General features: G+C 37.3%; 1 protein-coding gene across 1 annotated transcript in view; it reads left to right on the top strand.

Moving 5' to 3' along the window:
• COL19A1 (collagen type XIX alpha 1) overlaps window positions 1-27879 on the top strand; it is a 300284-nt gene that overhangs the window by 1354 nt on the left and 271051 nt on the right. The window contains exons 2-4 of the mRNA XM_006770338.2: window positions 13101-13227; window positions 22596-22670; window positions 23362-23461. Coding sequence (XP_006770401.1) covers window positions 13137-13227; window positions 22596-22670; window positions 23362-23461 — 266 coding nt within the window. The 5' untranslated portion in view covers window positions 13101-13136. The remainder of the gene's footprint in view (window positions 1-13100; window positions 13228-22595; window positions 22671-23361; window positions 23462-27879) is intronic.

Genomic DNA, 27879 nt, shown 5'->3' with positions numbered 1-27879 from the left:
TCCCGAAGAAGTTTGTTGGCCCGGAACCAAGCATGTCGCCTCCGCTGGGCGCACCAGCTCCTCCAGAACAGGCGGGCGTGTAAGCAAAACCTGCCCCGCGCAGGACACTGAGGGCGGGTGGGAGCAGGCGAGTTGCGGGGCAGGTGAGCTGGTGGACAGGCCAGGTTGCGGGAGCCTCGGAGAGACTCCGATTTGGGAGAGAGCGGAGAGGGTGAGGGAACACAGTGCTAGCCTCATGGGGAAGTTGCTGGGGCGGGGGGTCAAAAAGAGCCTGAAAATGCCTAGAGTTTTCATGGAACCATCGAGGAATTGCAGCGGGGAGTGACCATGAGCCACCGCTTGAAGTTGGGAAATGGAAGGGTAAAGGGAAACCTGTGCTGCCTCCTGCCACCCCCAATCCCAAGACGTCTTGGTCCCATCTGCTTGGAGGGAAGTCTGTGGAGCAGCAAGATGAGAGGATGGTCAGGAAGCTCAAGAGGAACGTCTATCAGCCTGATAATGGAGGGCATGAAATGCCCCCCCACCCCCCAAACCCCTGCCCTCCACGGTAACCAAAAACAAAGAGAGACAGAGAACGCGCACAAGGTGCTGCTTATTCTGCTCAAATCAAGCACTACTGTAGTTCTTTAAGGAGTCCTTAAAACGCTCTGTTCAAGTGTGTGATCTTCTCGCATCCCCTGGCTGGTGCGTGACGAGAAAACTCTAGGACCCTCTCTAAGTGCAGATTTTTGGTATGTGCCTGTAGAGGAGGAGCTGGGAGGTTCCAGTGTTGAGATGGTGCAAAACGCACCTAAAATCCTATTTTCGAGGAGAGCTGACAGGATTCTTTGAGTGGGAATATTTGTCCTGAGTGGCAAAAAGGAAGGGTGGAAAAATTCATTTTCTCCCCAGGGGATAGAAAATGGAGAAAGTAACTGGTAGGTGCTTCCATGAGGCTTTGTCCAGACTGATTTCTCAAACTGGTAGGGAGTCTAAGCAGCCTTTCCTGGGAAAGGAAGGTGAAGATGAGCAATAGAGCAAGGAGGTGAGCCTGAACCTGACAGGAACAGGTCAGAGAAAGAGCAAGAAGGTGAAAGAAAATCAAATGTGATTCTTATCACAGTTTGGACACTATCTCTGTATCTGAATCATCACCCAAGGAAACCATCTAAAACAGATGGGAGCCCATGATATTCTCCAGAAATGGAAATTTTCCATCTACTTTCTGGCCTTCCAGTTTAATCTCTCCTGCTGCAGTTTTAGTTCATCCCTCCCCACCACCACCCCCAGAAAAAAATGCCCAGGGGGTACACAGTATCCATTTTAGAGGCAGGAGAAGATATGGGGGCATTGTATTGTTAATCAGTGTCATATCTACAATTCAAGAGAAGAATGGAAAATAAACAGAAATAAAAACTAGCAGAATTTAAAGAGATGCAAATATATAACCTGGGAAGGATGCTGGAAAAAATAGAATGAATGTGACTGAGTTGGATTATTTAAGGCAGGCCATGTTGAGGACGTATATCTTAAAGAGGCAGAGAACAACAAGGCGTAGCAGAAGAGAGCGAGAGGGAGGACATTCCAGCCAGAAGGAATGGCATGTGTGAAGGCTTAGAGGTGGGAGTGAGTAGTCATGTGCCTGGGAAGGCAGAGAATCCAAACTGGGGTGAAACCTGAGATGAAGAAAGCAGATAGCACCTGCCAAGGAGAGATTGGAGAGGAGAGGCTAAGAGGCAAGGGGCTCTTTAGGGTGTTATTTTATAGGCAAGTGGCGAGATAATCAGGTAAGGAAATTGCCCATTGAATTTGTAAGTTGATGGAAAGATGTTGAATGCAAGAGTGAAACAATAGGTCTGTCTTATCCATGCATGGGGTTTATGATCTCTCTCTTTTTGAGAGAAATCAGATATAACTCACTAGATTGTAAGATTGTTCGATCAGAAAGCTAGTAGAGCTCTTCAAATGGAACAACAGAAAAAGTTAATAAAGTGGGAAAATCTATCTATCTCTATATATAAATTTAAAAGTTTAAGTGGCAGTGGATTATTGACATAGATATATCTGTGGAAATGGAGCTAAAAAATTGAAATCTGAAAAGAATGTAGGTCAGTCGTGAAGGTTGAGATTGAGAATAGTTTACGTATAGGATAGAGAGGATGGATTAAGCATGCTCAAGGGGAACCTGAAGTTAGAGATCCTATAGGAAGCAGGCACTAGTTTTGAAGTGACAGAAGAAATAACCGGGAACTCTGAGAAAAGGTGATAAAGTTGACAAATTTTAGAGGAGTAGAAACGTTCAGAACCAAGGAATATATTTTCTGTGAAGAAGAGAACAACCTTGACTATATAGTGTTGTCCCCAAAAGAACTGAAATTGCATGCACTGATCCTTTTAGTAATTTTCCTATATTTTTCTGTAATTTTTTACTTCATCCATACCCTATCTAGATATATTACTCAACAGTTCCAATCTTTCATTTGTTTAATTTTAGTACAAAGGTATTGCTTTAGACTATATTGATCCCACAAATTGAACAAATGAGTACCTACTAAATGCCAAGTTTAAACAAAACCCAATTGATGAGTTGCAATTATTTTTTCTCCAAGATGTTGACTATTGATAGGAGACAAAACATACACCTCTCTGAGGATTGGGCAGTGAAAAGCCACCAAGAGACTTCAGCAACGCAGAACTCTAATGTGATTAGAGTTTTGGTTTAGAAATGGAATTATTTAGCAGTAGGAGATGCAGTTAAGGGGAGCCTGACTATTGTGGCTGCCTGGGGAAGGAAGGTCTACTCTTGCATGAATTTCGTGCATTGGGCCTCTAGTATTTTGTAAAATGACTGAAGGAAAGGAGACTAGTTAGGAGCCTATTACACTTTTCCAGATTAGAAATGGTAAGGATATGAACTAAGGCAGTTTTGTGAGGATGAGGAAGTTGGTATGGATTCCAAAGACATTTTAAAAGTAGATTTGATAAACTTTGAAATTTGATATGGAGCATAGAGAATGGGTTGAAGATGATTTTGAAATTTCTGATTTAGGCTCCTAAGTTAATGATGATGCCTGTAATTGAAATGAAGGTCAAGAGGTATCTGTAGAATATAAAGAGGGCAGAAACTTTGCCTAAGCTGCAAAGGAATTCCCAAAGTAACCTGTTTCATTACTACAGTCAATGAAAAGTATCATGCAATAATGCTAAATCTAGTTCTAAACTCGGAAGGTATTTGTCCTATTATTGGCTTGGAGTTCTAACTCTATAGGTATAGCTTTGCAGTCGGTTTTCTCCAATAGTCTATAGACTCTAGTATAGCTTCATGAAAGATAGATCCTAAAGATTGGTAAAGAACAGATGTAAGGCACCTGTTGTTTTGCTCATTTACAAGACGTGTCGCTTCACAACAGTATGGGCAGATTTTTTTGGTGGAGTTACATACAGACATACTGAAGGGTAGTCAAGATGGTTTGTTTTAAAATTTGTCTTCTACCCACCCCCATAGCATTTCTCTTTATAATGCATGCTCTGAAAAAGGGTTCTTTCATTTAACAAATCAAGCCTATTTTTTTTTGAAAGTCAAAATATTGTGTTGCTCATTAACAGCCTATATAAAGCCAAAGACAATGTATGTGTTTATTTATTTTCGGTTTTGCTGACCAAGGGATTTCCCTTCATTGTCTCACTGCTGTATACCCAGTGACTACTGGATCCCCAGTGGCACATTGTAGGAACCTCATCCTGTCAATGGAACAAAAGACTAAGGGTTCCCAATGTCCCTTTCTGTCATTTTTGTGCTCTCTTTACACAAATATAGATTAATAAGGGATTTAAAAAAAATCTATGTCCTCATTCAAATATTGTTAGTTTTGATAATTGCCTTATAGGATTTCAAGAGCTGGATTAAGGAAGTTTAAGGGAGAGTGACTATTTTCCTTTTAGTAATTCCCTTAACCCAACCAGTATCCAAAACGATTCTGGTCGGCAGAGGATGGTAAGAATAACGGGTTAGAGGTAGAGAGAGGTCAGAGCCAGGCCTTTAGGCAGCTTTTATTTCTTTGTTAACATGAGAATGAGAAATCAGTTTCAGGCAGGACTCATAAGCTCTAGAGGTTCTTAAGCTCTAGCAGTGTTGTCTGCTTAAGACTAGCATTGCTGGGCGAACTAACACTTATGCCGCTAGTATTTTGTAGCATCAGGAAGAAACTGTCTGAAGTCTGACTTGGATATTGATAGAGAATAGCTGAAAATTTAAAAGGAAGTGTATAGAATGTGATAGGTCTGTCCCACTTCCTGATGGTAAACATGGTGTAACAGCAAAGGCTTGTTAGTCAAGCAGACCTGGACTTGAATCCCTGGCTGTGGGATCTTCTCTATGAGCTTTAATGTTTCCTATCTGCAGAACAGGGACCTGCTGCCTGTCTTCAGTGCCACCCTGAGGCCTGGGCAAAGGGTCCCTGCCCTGAGCGCTCTACTTTAGAAGGCCCTGATATGCCCTTGCTCTGGATGTGCACCTGCTCTCAGTGTTAGGAGTTAAAAGAAGTAAGGGGACTTGCCCACCCAAAGAATGATCTTCTAGACAAGGCTCTGGGTATGCAAGATCTTGAAATTCCTTGGCTGAATCACCTTTAGTCCTCTTGCAGGATATGGAAGCTCTCTTCCTGGGATCCATCTTCCCAGGGCCAGACCAAGTTACTAGGTGTGAACACCCCTAGGCCCAAGGGAATGGTCAAGGAGTGGCTGTTTGCACAGCACGGAGCTTAGAATTATTGGGATATTCTCATATGTGTGGTTGAGGCCCCTGATGGTGTAGAGGGAGTCAGGAATGGGAAAAAGTGAGGGCTGGACTTTGGTCCAAGCCAAAGGCCAGTATATTCCTTGCAGTCTGCACTGTCAATTCTAAACTTGATATTGGCTTTCAGGTTATTTACCAAGATAAAAGGAAAAAAACATATCTATTATCAGTTTTATTTTTAACTTTCTAATATTTGACATATGGTATGTAGATCTCTTGCCCTAACCCCATTTCTTCATGCGTGCCTCTTAAGTTATTCAGAGTATTAAAATCAAATACCATATATACTAGTAAAAGAAATTCAACTGCAGAAAATGACAACAGGTATGACCAATTTTCTTCATATCCTTCTTAAAATGGATCATGAGACATCCTTGTACACATTTGGAAAAAAGTGATTTGAAAGCCTTAAGAAAGCTCAGCAGCATACACATATATTATTCTGAGGTTCTACATTACTCACTCCATTGGGAAAACATTAAAGGTCTGTGTTAAAGTTTAAATCTTACCTGGGAAGAACAACACATTAAACACTGGCCTAGATTCATTTATAAAGCTAACTTGATAACCACGTAGCTGGGATCTGAGGGACAGGGTAGAAAAGAGGCAACTTTTGATGAGGAAGGGGATTGTGGACAAAGCCCAGAATTGAGATCTGGGGAGGGTACCAGGGAAGGCAGCAGGGAGCAGCCTGAGAACAGCAGGTGTCTGGAGAGAGTGAGAAGGATCTGAGTAGAGTCCAGAAAGACCTCAAGGAAAGCTTTGTCCTCAACAATTTTTGGGGGGTCAACCCTTGTCAAGAGCTTACAGCAGAGATTAAAGATCTGAAAAAAGTGTTTTTTCCCCTTCTTTTTAACATATACAGGATTCATTTTGAGAATTCGATAAAAAGTTATTTCTAATATTCCTAGCTGAGTGGAGTATGTCTCTATTTAAATAAGGTTGGAACAACAGGAAAATCGGATAGTAAACATATTTTAGAAATGTACAAAGAGAAAGGTGTTCATTATAGTAATCTTTGAAATATAAGATCCTGAGATGTCTTAAGAATTATAAAATAAAGATAAAATTATTGTCACTATAGGTTCAAAGGTAAGTATAATTTACTGTATCTCAAGACTTGAAAATTGGCGGCTTTTTACTTTTTAAAATTCAGTAAATATTTAAAATTTTTTTAATTTTTCAATTACTGTTTACATACAATACTATGTTGTGTTAGTTTCAACTGTATGGCATTGTAGTTAGGCAGTCATATCCTTTACAAAGTGGTCCCCATGATATTTCAAGTACCCACCTGGCACTGTATATATTTATTATAATACTAGAGTATAATAATAATACTAGTATATAATATTATATACTATAATATTATAATATTATAATTCCATTCCCTTGGCTGCTGGCACCGCTTTCCTCCCGCACCCGGGACCCAGGCCTTTGCTTTGGCTGGGCTCCAGCTGGAGCCACCCCAGAGCCGTCAGGCTCTGCTGCTCGGCAGGCCCCAGCGCTGTGAGGCCTCTAAGCTCCGCCTGGCACTGGGGCCGTGAGGCCTTGCTGCTCCGCCTGGTGCCAGGGTGTGAGGCCTTGCTGCTTTGGCCCCAGGCTGTCAGACTTCGCTTCACTGCTTGGAACCTATCTGCAAATTAACCGCCATCTTTTTTGGTGGTTAATTTGCATACCGCACTGATTAGCCAATAGGAGGCATAGCGAAGGTATGGTCAATTACCATGTTTGTCTATTATTAGATAAGATTATTTACTGTATTCCATATGCTGCAGTTTACATCCCCTGGACTATTTTGTGACTACCAAATTTGTAGTTCTCAATACCTTCACCTTTTCTGAAAATATTTCTTGAGTCTCTGCTTTTCCAGGTACTGTGCCAAGTGCTCAGGATACAGTGATAGAACAGATAGATATAATCCGTTTCCTCAAGGAGCTTAGAATGGAGTAAGAGCAATAAACATATGTACACAGACAAAATAGTCTGAGCTAGAGAAACATGGGGCCAGGGCATGAACAGGTAATGGCTTTTCCATTTAGTAACATTTAAATTGAAAGATGTAAGGAAGAACAGGATCCAGCATATTCCCAGATGAGGAAAAAGCATACACAAAAGCCGTGAGGTTGGAAAGAATCAGGGAATTTGAGGAATAGGACATTAGTGAAGATAAATGTACCAAATGAGACTGGAAAGATGGGTAAGGAGCCAGATTATTTAGGGCTTCTAGGCCATAGAAAGGACTTTTTGGATTGCATTTGAAGCACAGTGGGAAACCACTAAAGGGTTTAAAGCTGGAAATGACATGATCCAACTTTTATTTTTTTAAAAATCTCTCTAAGCTATGTTGAGAGTGAATTTTGTCAGGAGTTGATGGTGCATGAGGGAAATTAGTTTAGGGAACTGGTGAGGAGTCTAGATCATGACAATATGACCTAGGATAGTGGTAGGGGACTGGAGAGCAATGAATGGATTGGAAATGTGTTTAGGGTAACACTGGTATGATGGTTTGGGTCTGGGAGATGATAAGGAAGACAGAAGAATCCATGTGTGCTTAGGTTTCTGGTTTGAGCATTTTGTTGGGTACTAATTATTGTGATTGGGAAGACAATGAGAGGAACAAGTTGTACTTGAGAATCAAATGTTTAATTTGTATAGTTTTAGATGTCTGTGTGACATTTAAGAGAGATTGAGTTGGCAGGTGGATGCAAAGTCTAAAGTTCAGAGAAGAGGATTGGGCTGGAGATGTAAATTTTAGATTTATCATCTGACAAATACTACTTAAAGACAAGAGAATGGTGAGATGACCTAGGAAGACATTATAAAGAGATAGGAGAGGAGGGCCCACAGATTCCAGGTCAATAAATTAGGTATACAAAAAGATCTGACAAGAGAATTTAGAAGGAAATCCCAGAGTATGAGAGCAGAGAGGCCAATGAAAATGAGGGTTTTAAGAAGGAGGAAGTGGTCAGCTATTGGAAATAACACCAACAGTTGAATTAGATAAGGAGAGAAAAGAATTCTTTTTAAAAATATATATTTAATTGATTTCAGAGAGGGAGAGAGAGAGATAGAGAAACATCAATGATGAGAGATAATCATTGATTGACTGCCTCCTGTATGCCCCACACTGGGGATTGAGCCTGACAACCTGGGCATGTGCCCTGACCAGGAATTGAACTGTGATCTCCTGGTTGATGGGTCAATGCTCAATCACTGAGCTACACCAGGCTGGGTGAGAAAACGATTCTTCTTTCAAGATCTTGCTGAACTTGGCCAGTGACATTTCAGTAGACTGGCAATGGTGATCTCACCATTCCAGTGGAATGGCAATTCTTTAGTGAATAGAATGCTTAGTCAACTAACAATAACATCTTGTTCTTCAAACCTTTTGGATAAATGAAACTAAGTACAATTATTCTCTAAGTGGCTCAAATAAATAGTTGGGAGACCTCAAGATTGAATTCATATGCTTATGGCTATATAGCCCTCTGGTTCTTTGTTGCTGAACAGGGACTAAAACTTCAATGAACAAATTTTTAGGAGACCTTGGCACTTCTTCCTTGTGCAAATATCAATATTAATATCAGGTTAAGAAGAGAAATGCAACTAAATTTTTACTAATGACTATTTATGAATATGTAGAGTGAACAATTATAATAGCAGGTACTTTTTTTTTTGAACACTTACTGTGTTCGGGGCCCTCTGCTTTACTCTTTCCAGGTATTAAATAGTATTGTTCCTAGTTTTCAGGTGAATAAATGAAGGCTTGGTGAAAATACATAAGTGGCAAAGCTCAGACACGAAGCCATGGTTTTAGCTACTATATTATGCGGCTAATTTTTCAACTAATAAAAATCACTTTGTTTAAAAATGAAAGTGATCAAGGATCTCTCTGAAAGTTAGATCAGTATTTGTGAGTTTGATCAATTTTGTGAGTTTGTTTCTTTGAAATAGAATTAATTGCTTTAACAGTTACCAACTGATTTGAAGTAATAGCTAGGATAAGTTTGCAAAGTCCCATTAGGATTAGGACTATATCTAGATGATAGAGTTCAAAAGAGATAAGTATAAAACCAGGAGTTTGATATTTAGAACCACACATATGATTTTAATATTACAATTGCTGCTTCTAACTATTCATTCGGAAATATCCAAAATCTTGAGTTAATTTTAAAATGCTGATCTTAGAGTTTTTGGCACATGCAAAATACCAAAGATGGTGGCTTTAGTTTTCTTCTAAAGAGTGTCTATGGATAACATTTAGGCACTGGTATGATGGTTTATTTTATATTTGACTCTTGAGTAAACTTTGAATGGTGGTAAATATATGACATAATATTATTTGCATATTTAGAACTCTTAGAATAGCTATTCTAATAATACTGTGTTTGTCAAGTACACTGAAGGAGCCATTATATTTTTAATTGCAATTCATTTCCATGTTAGTTACTGCACTATAAAAATTAATTTAAGTAATGTTAAAATTTTCCATTACGGGGATTCTATTTACTAAATCTTTTATTGTAATGTCTGTAAAGTAATAGTCTGAATTCAGAAAGATAATTTTGGGAGGTAATATTAAATATGATGTTAATGGCAGGCTCAGATGTGGTGGGCATTGCATAGATCCATTTTATACTTTAAATAGAAGGACAAATATTTTTTATGTGTGCAGTAATTACTCCAGTAGCAGTAATTATTCAATCCAGTAACAAAATAGTTAAGTTTATAGAAAATGTGATATTAAGTCAAAATACGGAAAATTATTATTCAGAAGAGAAAATAGAATTGTAAGTAATAAAATTACATTTTAAAGATATAAATAATTATATATGACACTAAAGAACAAGCAATAAAAGAAAAATTTATTTAGACTACATAAAAATAAAAAATTGTGCAGCAAAGGCTGCAAGCAACAGAGTGAAAAGGCAACCCACCATGTGGAAAAAAATATTTACAAGTCATATGTCTGACAAGGCGTTAATAATCAGAATATATAAAGAACTCCTACAACTCAGCAACAACAACACAAACCAAATTTAAAAATAGGCAAGATTTAAATAGACATTTTTCCAAAGAAGATACAAAAATGGCTAATAAGCACATGAAAGTGTTCAATATCACTGATCCTTAGGGAAATGAAAATTAACACCGCAATGAGATACCATCTCATACCCATTAGGAGGGCTGCTGTTACACAAACACACACACACACACACACCAACACACACACACACACACACACCAGAAAATAATGTTGATGAGGATATGGCGAAATTGGAATAATTACTCCAGTAGCAGTAATTATTCAATCCAGTAACAAAATAGTTAAGTTTATAGAAAATGTGATATTAAGTCAAAATACGGAAAATTATTATTCAGAAGAGAAAATAGAATTGTAAGTAATAAAATTACATTTTAAAGATATAAATAATTATATATGACACTAAAGAACAAGCAATAAAAGAAAAATTTATTTAGACTACATAAAAATAAAAAATTGTGCAGCAAAGGCTGCAAGCAACAGAGTGAAAAGGCAACCCACCATGTGGAAAAAAATACTTACAAGTCATATGTCTGACAAGGCGTTAATAATCAGAATATATAAAGAACTCCTACAACTCAGAAACAACAACACAAACCAAATTTAAAAATAGGCAAGATTTAAATAGACATTTTTCCAAAGAAGATACAAAAATGGCTAATAAGCACATGAAAGTGTTCAATATCACTGATCCTTAGGGAAATGAAAATTAACACCGCAATGAGATACCATCTCATACCCATTAGGAGGGCTGCTGTTACACACACACACACACACACACACACCAGAAAATAATGTTGATGAGGATATGGCGAAATTGGAACTGTTGTGCATTGTTGCTGGGAATGTAAAATGGTTCAGCTTCTATAGAAAACAGTGTGATGGTTCCTCAGAAAATTAAAAATAGAATTATAATGTGATCCAGCATTTCCATTTCTGGGTATGTACTCAAAAGAATTGAAAGCAGGGACTTGAACAGATATTTATATATTCGTATTATTTGAATATTCATTATTCACAATAGCCAAAAGGTGGGAGAAACCAAACTTCCATCAAAGAGTGAATGGATAAACAATATATGGTATAAACATACCGTATAATATTATTCAGACTTAATAAAGAAGGAAATTCTGGCACCTGCTACAACATAGACAAACCTTGAGGAATTATGAAAGAAAGTCACAAAAGGATAAATACTGTGTGATTCCATTTATATGAGATACTCAGAGTAGTTATATATCTATAAAATAGACAAGAGAATTGTGGTAGCTAGGGACTGGGGAAAGGAAAAATGGGGAGTTACAGAATTTCAGTTTTGCAAGATGAAAAGTTATGGATGGTAGTGATTCTTACACAATCAAGTGAAGGTATTTAATGCCACTAAAATATACAATATTAAATTTATGTTAGGTGTAATTTACCAGGATTAAAAACAATAAAAATATATAAATTATTGTAACTGGTGTGACGTTAAACATTTTTTAAAGAAGACAAAATTTAAGTTTTAAGACGCTGTATAGACATTGATAATTAGGAATCAATCTGAAAATATATTCAGAGTTCTTTCATACACATTAAGGTATACATTTACATATTATGAACATATTTTTCAATAACACATCTGATAAAGGGTTAATATCCAAAATATATAAGGATCTCATACAGCTTAACAAAAAGAAGACAGACAATACAATTAAAAACGGGCAAAGGACCTAAATAGACACTTCTCCAAAGAGGACATACAGATGGCCAAGAGACCATGAAAAAAATGCTCAAAGTCATTGATCATCAGAGGGATACAAATTAAAACAATGAAATATCACTTCACACCTGTCAGAATGGCTATATCAACAAATTAAGAAATGAGAAGTGCTGGAGAGGATGTGGAGAAAAACGAACCCTAGTACACTGCTGGTGGGAATGCAATCTGGTGCAGCCACTATGGAAAACAGTATGGAGTTTCCTCAAAAAATTAAATATGGAACTGCCATTTGACCTAGTGATCCCACTTCTAGGAATATATTCTAAGAAACCTAAAACACCAATCAGAAAGAATGTATGCAGTTTACAATAGCTAAAATCTGGAAACAGCCCAAGTGCCCATCAGTAGATAAATGGATAAAAAAAATCTGTGGTACATTTACACCATGAAATACTATGCAGCAGTAAAAAAAAAAAATCTAAAAGGATCTCTTACCCTTTGAGACAGCATGGAGGGACCTGGAGAGTATTATGCTAAGCAAAATAAGCCAGCCAGAGAAAGACAAGCATCACATGATCTCACAGATATGTGGAATATAATGAACAAAATAGATCTAGAGATAAATAAGCATGGAATCTCAGAGGAAGGCAGAGATGGATGGGTGGCATGAGATCAACCAACTTGTATGCATATATGCATAGCCCATGGCCACAGACAATAGGGTGGTGAAAGTCTGAGCAGGGGATGGGGGTAGGCTGGAGGGAGTCAGTGGGGGAAAAAAGGGAACATAAACTTTCAACAATAAAGATTTAATTTTAAAAAGGTGTATAGTGATATATTATGTATAATTGCATATATAATCAATATCCAGTTATAGTCAGCCCTCTGTACCTGGAGGTTTTGTATCCACAGATTCAACCAACTTTGGAATAAAAATATTCAGGGGGAAAAAGCCCAGAAAGTTTCAAAAAGCAAAACTTGAATTTGACACTGGCCAAGCACTGTGTTGAATCCACTCAAATGAAGTGATATGTAGGCATACTCTGCTGTAGCCCATCTGCAAATATAGATTACTAGAGTCCTGGTGCACGAAATTCATGCACGGGTAGGGACCCTAGGCCTGATCTGTGGGGTGACTGGCGGGGTGACGAGGGCCCCCCGCTGGCACCTGCCTTGGCTGGCCTGGTGCCACCCACTCACCTGCCCCTGCTGCCACTGCTGGTCAGGGCCTGAGGGCTGGGGGCAGCTCCTGTGTCTGCCCCCTGGTGGTCAGTGCATGTCATAGCAACCGGTTGTTCTGCCAGTCATTCAGCTGTTTGTTCGGTTTGCATATTAGGGTTTTATTATATAGGATATGCAATTACTATGCCATTTTATATTAGGGACTTGAGCACCTAAATATTTTAGTATCCTTGGGGGTTCTGGATTCAATCTGCCATTGATACCAAAGGACAGCTGTATATAATTATACATAATGTAAAAATCTATTATGTTCTCTTTGGTGATGAGGATTTTCTGGAGATACAATGAGAGGAATTATATAATAAGCTAAATACTAATATTTTGTTCTGTTGCAGATCTGTGGTCACTTGTTCACATGATTTCGAGGCACAATGAGTCACACTGGCTCTTGGAAACTTTGGCTCTGGGTGGCACTGCTCCTGCTTCCTGCTTCCACTTCCGTGACGGTCAGGGACAAGCCAGGTATCCAGGATACCTCTTTTTCCAGTCATCAAATGTTATTTATAGTCTTTAAATTATTTTTTAAAATCATGATAATAAATCTTGTTAAAGTTGAAGAGGTCATGGATTAACTTTATTTAGACAAAATAAATAATACATTGTTTTCCCCATTCACCTTCATTTGAACATTGAGAATTCCTAAAATTATCTCATTTTTTTCATATGCATATTATATTGTCTAAATGGCCTTTTCTTTCTCTCATTGGTATTTGCAAATATAAATATATTTGTGTTCATTTCTGTGTGTGTATATTTCTCCCTTTCTCCTTTAAGTTTTAAGATATTTGACTTATTCAAATTATAAGGACAGAAACTCATCACCATTTAGGATTAACTGGGGACATATCTAATCTTAATTAGGAAAAAGTGAAAAACAGAATAGGAGATATAAAAGGAAATGTCGTTTAAATTATACGTCAGTTTTGTAATATCTCAGATGAGGTGAACAAAAGATTTGAACTAACTAGGTAATATTTATTTGTAATTGTTAGATTATCAACCTTATAAATATTTCCAAAGGGCTTGAAGGCAATTTGAAACTAATTCTACCTCTGATTTTTATAAATGATTATGTGGCTAATTAGGAATATTTTTCTTGAACAGTGAGTATGTGTAAGGTACTGACCTAGATGTACCTCATAATTAAAAGTTGAACTAGATACATTGAAAAAGCCATTTTCTAAGCAAAAAGAAACTTCAACTCTCCTGTGCAATTACATATAACGTATTCTGATTATGGTCACACGTGATGATGTATACAGAGTATGAGTCTCATTGTGCTTATTCTTTTAAATATATCCTTTAATAATTTTTGCTAACACTTATGAATACACTCTAGTAGAAACTTTTGAGTTTGAAGCACACATAAAATAAAAGCAATCTCTTATAAAGCTATAACAAATCTTAGTCTCTCAGAGTGTTATGTGAGTCTTTACGACTTTTTTTTTTTTTTTTACTAATTTGGCAAGAGGTATGTTTCCTAAAATAATTTACATGAAAGTTTGTGTATCCTACCACTGTATAAATGACATCCTATGGCTGTCTTACTTTTTTGGGGGGGAAACTATTTCTTCAGTGAGAGAGAAATTAGGAATGACTCATGGCAAAAAGAAGTACATGGAGCAGGGGAGTTTATTCTGACAAAGTTGTTACTATTCTGGATTTCTTTATGACTATCTTATGAGAGCTAGAGATAATGCAAATTGCAACTTAGAAGGAACAGGACTGTTTTTGGTTAGAAAGGAAAATGAAACTTTGATTAAGTAGGACACAGTTTTTAGGCACATGCTAGTGTGTAATAAATGATTTTGATGATAATTATTTGAAAGATCTACATAAATGGGTTTCCAGTTTTAGTGTGAGCATGTATCATTGGGGGTATTATTTGCAAGCCCCAGTCTCAGAGATTCCCCTCATGCAGGACAGCCTTGGGTGGGATTCAGTCTTTTACATGTTTAGCAAGCTCCCCAGGTACATCTAGTGCAGCATGTCAAAAGAAAACACTTACTTTTAGCATAATGGCTTTGGTTTTCTTGCATCTTATGCTATTGGATTCCTTTTATTTTATTTTGTTATTTTTTTGCTTTTAATAACTTTTCTTTTATTGTGGTGAGAACACTTAACATGTGATCTACCCTCAGCAAATGTCTAAATCAATAATACAGCAGTGTTGACTATAGGCACAGTGTAGGACAGTGGATCTCTGGAATGTAATCATCTTGCATAACTGAAACTTTCCAGCTTGGGATTCCCCTGAATGTTTTGCTTTATCAGCTTTGGTATCTCAATTCTTTAATCAGGTTATATTGAATGTAGGACAATGGAAATGTATGTATGCTGGCCCATTAACTTACCATCTGTCTGATAAATTTTCATAAGAGTATGAATTCAAAATTAATCTGAACTCTAACAGGATTCACATAACATAAAATACTAAAAGAAATTAAGAACAACATGAAGAGTTGATTTTTATCATGCCATTAGGTAGTAGGTGCTCGCAAAGTAATGCATACTCCACGTGCCATGGAAATTGCTTAACTTCAAGTATCATTTGCTTTAATTACAATGTCAGCACAGCACTGTCATAAGGATTATTGAAGATGATGACCCACCAGGCATCGTCTTCTTGTGTCTTGTGTCGCTGATTCACAGCGCAGGTTCCAGTTTTAGTTTCCTCATGTGCAGACCTGTGCGTGTGGTCACTAACCATTTACCGGAGGGAAGTGATTACATCTAAAAATAAAATATAACCAATCTGAGGGAGAGGCTAGGGTTTCAGCTCTGGAGTCTGAAGTTGTCAACAGTCTACTGTTAAACCTAAATATATGAAGGATAAATTGAATCTTTTAATTGCTTTACTTTGACTCTATGGTATGTTTAATAATTACTTGAATATTGTCCTACTTGGGACAGAATTCAAGTGTAATATGGAGTGCTTCAAAACAACTTGAATTTTAAAATCATGAAGCTATTTAGAATTTGCTTCATGTTTTTCATCAATTGTACTATTATGTGGAGATTGTGAGATAAGGCATATTTGCGTATTTTTATGCTGCAGATGAACTTCTGTTCAACTCAGTTTCAACTTAGTTGTCGAAAGAGAGTAGGGAAGAGAATTGTATTAAAAATTATACAGCATGTAGATCAACTCAAAACTTACTGTACTCAGTTACTTAAAACTTTCTCCTGTGATAGCTACTTATGTATCAAACTAGAGGCCTGGTGCACAAATGCATGCACTGGTGGGGCTCCTGGGCCAGGGCACGGGAGGGGTGAGGGGGGAGGGACCCTGATCAGGGAGAGAGACCACGGGAGGTTGGCTGGCCACGAGAGATTGGCTGTGGGAGCATGCTGACCATCAGGGGGCAGCTGCATTGAGCATCTGCCCGCTGGTGGTTAGTGTGTGTCACAGCGACTGGTCGACCAGTCGACCGGTCGTTTGGTCGACTGGTTGTAACAGTCGCTTAGGCTTTTATATATATACTAGAGGCCCGGTGCACAAAAATTTGTGTACTTGGGGGGGGTATGGGGGGTCCCTCAACCCGGCTTGTGCCCTCTCGCATGCTGGGACCACCTACTGGCTTAGGCCAGCTCCCCAGGGGTATTGGGCCTAAGATGGCAATCAGACATCCCTCTGGCAGCCTGGCAGTCCTCGGGGGATGTTCATTTGCCAGCGAGGAGCAGGCCTAAACTTCAGTCGGACATCCTTAGCACTGCTGAGGAGGCAGGAGAGGTTCCCACCACCACTGCTGTACTGGTAGCCATCAGCCTGGCTTGTGGCTGAGCAGAGCTCCTCCCATGTAAGAGCACCCTGACTACCTTAGGGTGGGGGTCCTGCTTGGGTGCCTAGCCAGCCTCGGTGAGGGGCTGATGGCTGTTTGCAGCTGGTTGCACCCCCTTCAGAGTAGGGGTCCCCACTGGGGTGCCTGGCCAGTCTGGGTGATGGGCTGAGGGCCATTTTCAGGTTGGCGGGTGATTGAAGCTCCCAACCTCTCCTTTTTTTCTTTTATTCTGGGATTTATTTACCTTCTATGGCTGTCACTGGAGCTGAGAGCCGGCTTTAGCTCTGAGGCCAGCTCCAGCTTGAGGCCTCGGCTGCTGAAAGCAGGATCTGGAGTTTGTTTGGCTGCTATAATTGAAACACTGTTGCCATCACTGCCGCTCTAAGCTCTGAGGCTGAAGCTGGCTGAAAGCAGGTATCTGGAGCTTGTTTAGCTTCTATAATTGCAACATTGTTTCTTAGACTGCAGCTCAGAGGCCAGCAGCGGCAGGCAGGGAACCTTGGCTTCCTCCATCACTGGAGCAAGCAAGCCTCCTGTTCGCTTCAGCTGCCTGGCTTCCGGCCGCCATCTTGGTTGGCAGTTATAGCCAAAGGGAAGGGTGTCGGGGTTATGGTCAACTTGCATCTTTCTCTTTTATTAATGTAGATTCAGTGGGGCCTTGACTTACGAGTGTCCCAACTAACGAGTTTTTCAAGATATGAGCTGTCTCTTGGCCGATTTTTTGCTTTGAGTTGCAAGCTAAAATTCGGATTACGATCCAGCTTCAGATATCCCACCACTAGTTGGCGCAATGAATGTCACAGTGAACGCCACAACATCAGCCCAGCATCACGTGTCTCACTCGTTCACTTTAAGATTTGACATACGAGTAATTTGAGTTATGAGCTCTGTCACGGAACGAATTAAACTCGTAAGTCAAGGCCACACTGTATAGCTAATTAAAGGTTCCTCTGTTTCTCTTATTTTCCTTTAAGATAAAATATCGAATTATCATCAACAGTAACATTAAAACCAGAATAAAACCAGAATAAGGAAAAGCATCAAAAAACAAAACAAACAAAAAACAAACCCACATGACTGAATACAAAGAGCCATGATAGAATGCCATCTAAATAATATATATATATATTTTACTTATGGTAAAATTTCAAGTTAAGTGTCTAGATTGAATTGGTTATAAACTTGGGCCCCAAACTATACACATAACCCAGTGGTTCTCAACCTTCCTAATGCCGTGACCCTTTAATACAGTTCCTCATGTTGTGGTGACCCCCCAACCATAAGATTATTTTCGTTGCTACCTCATAACTGTAATTTTGCTACTGTTCTGAATCGTAATGTAAATATCTGATATGCAGGATGTATTTAGGCGACCCCTTTGAAAGGGTCATTCGACCCCCAAAGGGGTCGCGACCCACAGGTTGAGAACCACTGATATAAACCATTTTAAACTAGTTTTATATTAATTTCAAGAAAAAAAAAATCATTCTGAAATTTGGTTTTTACCAATTGACAAAACATTACACTCTGAAATTTAGAGTAGAAAGTATGCTGTCATATAGAAAATATTATTTTGTGTTTTCAAGAATTTCTCATGTTCAGTATGGCACCATGTAAGCATGGTGCTACTGATAAGGCATGTTGTAACTAAATGGAGGAAAGCTTCACAGATGTTCAGTAAAGGCATCGCTCCTCCATTAGTGTTCTCTCCTTTGGAGGAATAGCTTTGGAAACAAAATAAGCAGTGAAGATTCTATGACCTTTTGTGATCTCTCTGTTAAAATAGCTTTCTTCCTCTCCCTCTCTTTTTTCTTGTTTGGTCACTTTTCTGTATTATTTTTGTTATATTCTGGTCCATTGTGGTTCCCTATTTCTCTTAGGTCATTGAATATCTAGGTCATAGAGTTAAGGTATATTTAGCTTTTGTAAATGCTGCCAAACAGTTTTCTAAGGTGGTTGTACTGTTTCTACTCCTACAGCAATGTAGGAGAGTTCTCCTTGCTCCACCTCCTCATCAGCACTTAGTGCTGTCAGTTCTTTAAATTTTAGCCATTTAGTTGTATCTCATTTTGGTTTTACTTTGCATTTCCCTGATTACTAAAGATGTTGAGCAACCTTTCATATGCTGGTTGACAATTTGGATATTCTTTTTTGTGAAGTGCTTAAGTTGTGTTTGTGTGTGTGTGTGTATTTTCAAAATAGGGCTTTAATCTTTTTCTTATTGGTTTGTGAGAGTCTTTGTATATTCTGGATAAGATACTTTATAGGATATGTGTTGCAATAGTCTGTAGTTCCTAGTCTGTGGCTTGCCTTTTTGCTCTTTTAATGTTGTCTTTTGATTAATAAATATTTTCATTTTAATGAAGTTCAATTTATCTGTCTTTTATAACTAGTACTTTCTGCATCCCTTTTAAAAAATCTTTGCCACCCCAAGTTCATGAAGATTTTATGGTTTTTTTCCTTATTGTTTTACCTTTTAAAGTTATGTCTAAGATAATCTCTAATTAATTTCTGTGCATGGTGTGAGGTAAGGGTTAAGGTTTAGTTGTTTTCCTACATAGAGATCCAGTTGACCCAGAACCATTTATTGAAAGATGATTCTTTTTTCACTGTATATCAGTAGCCCTTTTATGGTAGACAAGGAGATCAGATATGTAAGGTCTGTTTTTAGACGCTTTGTTTCATTGATCTATTTATCTATATGTGTACCAACAAATACTATGTTATAAAAATTCCTGATATCTGACTGTAATTTTCTAGCTTATTCTTCTTTGATTTTGCCTTAGTTATGTTAGTTTTTTGTAGTTCCATATAAATTTGAGAATCAACTTGTTAGCTCAAACACACACACACACACACACACACACACATACACACACATACACACTCATACACTCACACACACTCGTTTGGGATTTTAATTGGTATTGCATTGAATCTGGAAATAAGTTGACAATTGACAGCTTAACAATATTGAATCTTCCCATCTAAATACTCTGGCTAATCTCTTCAGTTACTTAGGCATTTAATGTCTCTCAGCAATATTCTCTAGTTTTTGGTGCAGAGATCTTGATGAGATGCTTGGATTTTATGAAAGTGACTATGGCCCGGGCCAAATACACAAGTTTTAAGTTTATATGGGCTGCAAAAAAACAAAAGCTTCAATTTTCATAGAAATGTAGGTTTATTTTGATAGAGACATGCTGAATACAAAGGGCTGAAATAAATGAGTAATTGTTAACATAAAGTAATAGAACATTTTAATAAAAATTAATATTTTTTATTGGACATTAACTTACCAGACACTGAATAACTGCACAAATTAATAAGTGTAATGCAAATAAACCTATTTTTCTTGTTCTCTGAAAGTGAAGTATTTCCTGTTGTGCAAAAGTAGTCTAAGCCTAATGATGGGCAATTGGCTGAAATGGTGCGCCTGCGCATAAGGGAAATGAATGCAACACGATTATAGTAATCAGTCATTAGCGGATGTTGTAGTTCGTTATTAATAATTATGTATAACAGGATATTGTAAAAATTAAGTTACAAAATTTTTATTAAAAAGTTTCTTATATACCATTATATTGGCTGGGCCACAAAAATATTATTGTGGGCCACATGTGGCCATGGACCATGAGTTTGACATGCTTGCCCTAGCTGGTTTGGCTCAGTGGATAGAGGGTTGGCCTGTGGACCAAAGGGTCCTGGGTTTGATTCTGGTCAAGGGCACCTACCTTGGTTGCAGGCTTCTCCCTGGCCCAGGCCCTGATAGGGGCTCATGCAGGAGGCAACGAATCGATGTTTTTCTATCATTTTGATGTTTCTGTTTGTCTTTCCCTCTCTCTTCTCCTCTCCCTAAAATATCAATGGGAAAAATATCCTCAGGTAAGGATTAACAACCAAAAAAAAGTGACCATGAATTCAGGTTTAAAAATTGGTAATGTTTACAAAATGTCCAGTTTCACTATTACATAGGACCTGCAGTTATGTTTAGATCTTTAAGGTAGGAATTTTCATAGTAGCTAACTAAGTAATATCAATAATTAGTCTGTGATATAATTTCCTTTATGTGTATTAAAGCTTTTGATTAAATGGTAGCACTACTTAGAATTTGATTTATTATTCTGGTTAAATATATTAAGGTGATGCTCTGACCTTTGTGATGTATTTGTTAAAGAAAGGGCTCAGGAGCCCAGAAGTAGAACTGGAGAATCAGTAATTTCATTTTCCACAGAGCAGAAGGTCAATTTGATTTTAAGCAGTTTATCTCCCCTCTGAATTCAAAACTTTTAGGTCATTGAACCCAAACATGAGTCTTAGATGTGGAGAATTAAGGTTGTGATTTACATTTCCAGAATCTAGCCTGAATGAGATTTAAACATACCCAGATAATGAAAAACTAGTGTCTACATGTACATTACTGTTTGAGTGTGTTGTGGTACTATTGAATATGTATATTTGCTTTGAGTAGAGACAAAATGTATCTTTTATTTCTTTGAATATTATTAAGTGTTTTAGCACATAATACTTTCTCAATGATTTTCTCCCCGCCCCCCCTATTATAGGCCACTTTTGTTTATAGTAGAGGTCTTCACTTTAGAAAGAAACAATATATACAATTATTGATTTCAGAGAGGAAGGGAGAGGGAGAGAGAAATAGAAACATCAATGAAGAGAGAGAATTATTGATCGGCTGCCTCCTGCATGCCCCCTGCTGGGGATTGAGTCCACATCCAGGGCATGTGCCTTGACTGGGAATTGAACTGTGATCTCCTGGTTCATAGGTTGATGCTCAACCACTGAGCCACGCCAGCTGGGCGAGGACTTCAGTCTTTTGCTTTTTAATTTTATTTTAATAACTTCTATGTAGGAATACCTGAACTGACTAAGGCAGTGGTAATAGACTAGGGGACTTAAACATCAAACATATATTTCATGCAGTTCTGGAGGCTGGGAAGTCCAAAGTCAGGCCACTAGAGAGGTGAAGTTCTGGTGAGGGTCCTCTTTCTGGTTTCCTCACATGGCAGAGAAAGAGCTCTCTCCATCCCCTGATAAAGAAGGACACCAATTGCATCATGGGGGCCCCACCGCTATGACCTCCCCCCAAATTAATTTCCTCTTAAGGCCCATTATGGATTAATGCCTCAACATATGAATTTTGGACACTCAACCTGTCCATATTAGTCCCCTTCTGTTTTAAAGTTTAATGTCACCTGGCACCAAAATCTGAATTAAAGTCATGTTGAAATAAACAGTGTGGTGATTGTGGTGGTGGAGGTGGAGGTGGAGGTGGTGGAGGACATAGAGCAGTGATGGCGAACCTTTTGAGCTCGGCGTGTCAGCATCTTGAAAAACCCTAAATTAACTCTGGTGCCGTGTCACATATAGAAATTTTTTGATATTTGCAACCATAGTAAAACAAAGATTTATATTTTTGATATTTATTTTATATATATAAATGCCATTTAACAAAGAAAAATTAACCAAAAGAATGAGTTCGCGTGTCATAGGTTCGCCATCACTGGACTACAGTGACGCGAGTCTAGCCTGTGGCTGTGAACCACCCCACGCGTGTCATATATTTGCCATCACTGACATAGAGGGATAAATGGTGATGGAAAAAAGAAGAGAAAAGAAATATAATGGTAGTTCACTTGTTTTAATATTGGAATGTACTTTGAATATGAAAATTTAATGATGATAAAGCCAGCTAATTTCCTAATGTCAAGTATATAGCAACAATTAGAATGTTGGAATAATAATGATAATAGTAATAATAGTAATAATAATAGTAATAGTAATAATAGCTAACACTAATAACCATCTACTGCATAGCAGGTACTGTTCTGAGCACTTCACATACATAAATAACTTCATGTAATCTTCACAAATACACTACTCCGTAGGCAACTTTCTTATCCTCATTTTAAAGAGATTTAATAAATTGGTTTAATTTATTCCCATTTTTAAGTTTATGGTTATATTGTGTGATTCAAATTTATTTGAAAAAGTTGATAGGAAATCCTTATTACTTTTTCTTTTTAATAGAAAAACAATGTGCTATACTGAGAACAGAGGGACATCAGTTTTTCCAAGACAACAGAGATAAACTTGAAGTTTCAGGTAAGCATTATAATCCTTTACAAAGACACATGCTGGGTCCAATTATCACCAAATATGTAATATATTGTAGGTGATTCCTTGACATTGTAATTTAAGATGATGACATCAATATAAAAAATTAAAAGCAAAGAAGATGGGTGATGTAGAAAATATGCTAAAAACAGATTTCTGTATTGTTTTAAGACCAACAACAACTCAACCTTTTGGAGAAAAAAGGTTATTTAAGATTATAGTTGTATACATTGTAGAGGTTTTGAAAAAAGAAAATTTATGAGAAAGAAGATCTCTCTACATTTCCCCACATCAATATATATTTTTCTAAAGTATTACATTTTTTAAAAGGCTGCTTAGTTTTCAGTTGAATGGTGGTAATAATTTTTACCTAACTGACTTTCTGTCTTTAGTTATCAGAATGGTTACAGTGAACTATTCTGATTATTTACTTAGGATAATTCCTTGGGTCAAAGAAAATTAATATTTTAGTCTTTTGAAACATATTTTATTTTTCTACATCCCAAAAGAGTAAAAATGAAATAAAGAAATGTTGCTAATCCCAAATAGCAGGGCTTTAGTTGAAATAAATCAGTGCATAGATAAGGAAAAGGAAAAATATCTTATTTAAAAATCAGTATCATTGTGAATTTACTAAATTTAATAAAACTGCTGGATTAAATCATGTTATATTTTACAGGTTTTGATCTAGGAGAGAGCTTTTCTTTGCGACGTGCATTTTGTGAAGGTGATAAAACCTGTTTCAAATTGGGAAGTGCACTTCTTATTAGAGATACCATGTAAGTAAAATAAATTTTCTGTATATTGAAATAATACCACATAAACTATTTTCTAATGGGATCCCAAATAATTTGTTAAAAAATAAAACATCGAACTACTGTCATACTTGCTTGAATGCTGGGATAAATGTTCTGTTTATAAATCTGTTGTTTTTAATAATCTTTGCAAACTGATATTGCTTTATGGTGTAAATACCACTTACACATACAGATAGTGGCATAATCTTTAGAGAATAGCAAATAAGTTTGTTTCTTGAAGGAATATTTTGATTTAAAGTAGACATGACCAACATTAGATTTTAAAATGTAAACATAAGGCACAATGTAGACTTGGAGACAAAAAGCTTAGATTTATTATATTTATTTCTATATGTTTTATGCATGTACATAAGCTTCATAATAAATTAAAATAAAAGAATGTAGCCCTTAGGTATTTATTTTATATGTTGTATAGAGTAAATAGTAGAGAAAAACTGTTTTTCAGTTTTCTTTTGGGCTTGATACTTGTTTCATTTCAGAATAATTTTATCAAAGGTTTCCTTTCTTATTTTTACTATTCTTTTTTTTTTCAATAAACTTGGGATTAAAAAAAAGAGCCACTTTCCATTTAAATACTGACAATTGATTAGTAACTATTTAGGGTAATAATTAATTCCTCATATGGTTGGTTATATGTCATTGAAGGGTGGATAAATAGTAATTCAGAAAGCTTGAGCCACCAGAAAGGCAGATCTAGCATATATGGTCATGATATTTAGTCTAGTAGTCCAAGATGAACATTTTAGTATATGAATACATTGCAATGAAAAAGGCATCAAAATTCTATTTGATTTAAAATGCAGCATAGCTGTTCTTGTGTGAAAGCATATATGAATGTTTCATGTCCTGTTGAGTAGCCTAATATTTATGTTACCAGACATGGTAGTTGAGAATCTCAGCATTTGAATTCTTATCTTATTGCCTATCCTCAGATGCTCCATATAAACCATGTTTTTAACTTGCTTTTTTTTTTTGAGAAAAATCTCTTTAGACCTTCTATTTTGTGGTACTTTAGATACTTTTAGTTTAACGATATGGTTCGTTAGAAGTAAATTGCTTTTTAATTAGTAAAAAATTAAGCGTAAAGGAAGAGAGTAATTTGATACTGAGGGGTATAATGAGTGATCGTCAGGTGGGGCACTTCAGCAGCTGTAACTATTGTGAGTGGATTTTAGGTGGCTTCATATGTAGGCATGAAACCCTCAGGGAAAGGCAGTTTCATGATTGGACAGTCATATGCAGTAAAGTCAAGTTAATATGTATCATATACATATATATATATACATATATATATACATATATATATTTCTTTACTAGTAGGTAAATTTAATTAATGAATTTAAGAAAGTCAATAAATTCTCTTTCAAAAATTAAAATGTATTTTCTTCCATGCCCACTTCTTAATGATTTAAACCCCTGAAATTTTGGCCGAGTGGCTACAGGATTGGAGTGATAAATCTTTTTAAAATTCATGGGGCCTGTACATAGGAAAACTTAGCTAATTGTAAGTAGTTATATTGGAAATTTTGCTGTCCCATTTAGGTAATGCTATTCCTCTTTGACTAGGTGTGATCATAAATATTAGGTACAACTAGAAATTTATTTTCCCACTTTTGGCTCTAAATCACTGTGTAATCCCTAGGCAATCAGCGTAAGTGAATTCTCTGACTCTGCACAGCAGAGCCCTGGTACCTCCACTACAGGAAACTGGAGGGTATCTGGTTAAGCTGACTAGCAAGTGTCAAGTAGCTTGGCACATCTCCACTTAATTTCACTCACTGAGCCAAGTATGCTAGGATGCTTCTCTTGCATGATGCCATTTTGATTTTTCAATGAGACTGGAGTAAAGTTGCAGCTATTTATATATTTGTAAATAAGCTTCCTTGCAGAATTGTCATGGGAAAAGTCAGATGCTATCTTATATGAAAAATGGGGCTTCTTTCTGTGCCTGAGCTTGTTTTTATCTTTCAGGTGAGAATTATGAGGGGATGGATCTACTGAGTGTGTTGGTCAGATACCTACCTGTTGGGCACACTTGGTACCTAAATTCTAGCTTAATGTGGTGATCCCACAGGCTGTTCTTGCAAGGGCCCTTCAAATAAATGTTATATACTTCAGGGTGGCATGAGCTCAGGGAACATCTGAGGGACTTTATGTGCTTGGTTTTATTTTAAATTCATGTCCATTTCTTCAGTATTCCTTGGGATAGTAAATGGTATGTATTTGGGTTCTTCAAAGATTCTGGGTACATGCTGCCTAGTTTCCTAGAATTATCTTTTAAGAAAACAATTCCTTGACTTCTTGTATCTACCAATATCCCTTGTTACGTGAAATAAATAATTCATTATTTCTATACATATTGAAAGAGAGCTATACCATAGATTATCATATTCTGATTACCTTTAAATTGTGTTTTGGCATTTATCAGGGCAAAATGTTGAAGTTTTGAGATAAAATATACACAAAACATGTGTATACTGTGGAGCACCTTATTTTCTCAGTATGAAATAGTACTTACAGGTTTTTTTTGTTGCTTCTATAGATACACATTAAAAATAAAAATGTTTTAGTAGTTGGATATTTTAGAAGAGTTGATGAATGTTGAATTTCTGTACACTGGTGATTCTGAAGGGGCAACTTGCACACCCTATTTTAACTAGCCAATGGGGGAAATCAATCAATTGTGAATGCACCAGGGAAGGGAATGTCCTGATTTATTATTGAATTCAAAGGTGGTATAGAGTCTTCTCTCTCAGGTTCTATGATTGATACCTAGTGGCTATCTGGAATACTATGTTGAGAAAGATTCTGAGTCCATTTGGGGTTCAGGGGGGGTGAGAGTGCTATGATCCATTAGCAAAAAGAGGGGAGAAGGGAATGCTCATATGTGTTTCACGTCTGTAGCTTCACTGGTTTAGACTGATTCCAGTGAATAACGCGTTGGCTTTTGCAGCTGAAACAGTTCCCAAGAATGGGGGAAATGAGGTTATGTGTGAAAAGATAACCAACACAGATTGATTTTAATAAGATTTTATGAGCTAGACACAGTGGCATAATTCGCAGATATGGTCCCTTAGCTTTTGCTCTCTTTCATAAAATTGGGGGTTGCTTTCTGAAAGCAAGGACCATTCAGTTTCACAGCTTTACATGGTAAAAAAAAAGAGATTTGGTAGAAGATAGTCTCATTTGCACTTTTAAAAATATACATATATTTCATTGATGTCTTACAGAGAGGAAGGGATAGAGTCAGAAACATCCATGAGAGAGAAACATCGATCAGCTGCCTCCTGCACACCCCCTACTGGGGATGTGCCCACAACCAAGGTACATGCCCTGGACCGGAATCAAACCTGGGACCTTTCAGTCCTCAGGCTGACGCTCTATCCACTGAGCCAAACCAGTCAGAGCATGCCCCCCCCCTTTTTTTTTTTTGCTTTTCATGGTTGCTGATTTTTATTTCATTCTGAATTCTTAGAGTTTCTTTTTTTTAGTCAGTTATGATCATCTTATCACAATTTCTTTTTTAAAATATTTTTTCTTTATTGATTAAGGTATTACATATGTGTCCTTATCCCCCCATTGCCCTCACCACCTTGCTCATGCCCTCACCCCCTGGTGTCTGTGTCCATTGGTTAGGCTTATACAATGTGTACAAATCCTTCGGTTGACCTCTCCCCTTTACCCCCACCCTCCCCTACTCTTCCCTCTGAGGTTTGACTATCTGATTGATGCTTCTCTGTCTCTGGATCTGTCTTTATTCATCAGTTTATGTTGTTCATTATATTCCACAAATGAGTGACATCATGTGATATTTATCTTTCTCTGACAGGCTTATTTTGCTTAGCATAATGCTCTCTAATTCCATCCATGCTATTGCAAATGGTAAGAATTCCTTCTTTTTTACTGTAGCAGCACTTAGGCTGTTTCCAAATCTTAGCTATGGCAAATTGTGCTGCTGTGAACATAGGGGTGCATATATCCATTCTGATTGGTGTTTCTTGTGTCTTGGGATATATTCCTAGTAGTGGGATCACTGGTTCAAATGGGAGTTCCATTTTTAGTTTTTTGAGGAAACTCCATGCTGTTCTCCACAGTGGCTGCACCAGTTTGCAATCCCACCAGCAGTGCATCAAGGTTCCTTTTTCTCCACATCCTTGCTAGCACTTGTCGTTGTTGATTTGTTGATTATAGCAATTCTGACAGGTGAGAGATGGTACCGCATTATCATTTTGATTTGCATCTCTCAGATGATTAGTGACTTTGAGCATGTTTTCATGTCTCTTGCCTTCTGTAAGTCCTCTTTCCAAAAGTGCTTGGCCCACTTTTTTATCCAATTTTTTATTTTCCTTTTGTTACGTTGTATGAGGTCCCTATAAATT

This window comes from Myotis davidii, unplaced genomic scaffold (genome assembly GCF_000327345.1).
Source record: "Myotis davidii unplaced genomic scaffold, ASM32734v1 scaffold803, whole genome shotgun sequence".
NCBI classification, from domain to species: Eukaryota; Metazoa; Chordata; class Mammalia; order Chiroptera; family Vespertilionidae; genus Myotis; species Myotis davidii.
This window is presented reverse-complemented; position numbering and strand designations above follow the sequence as displayed.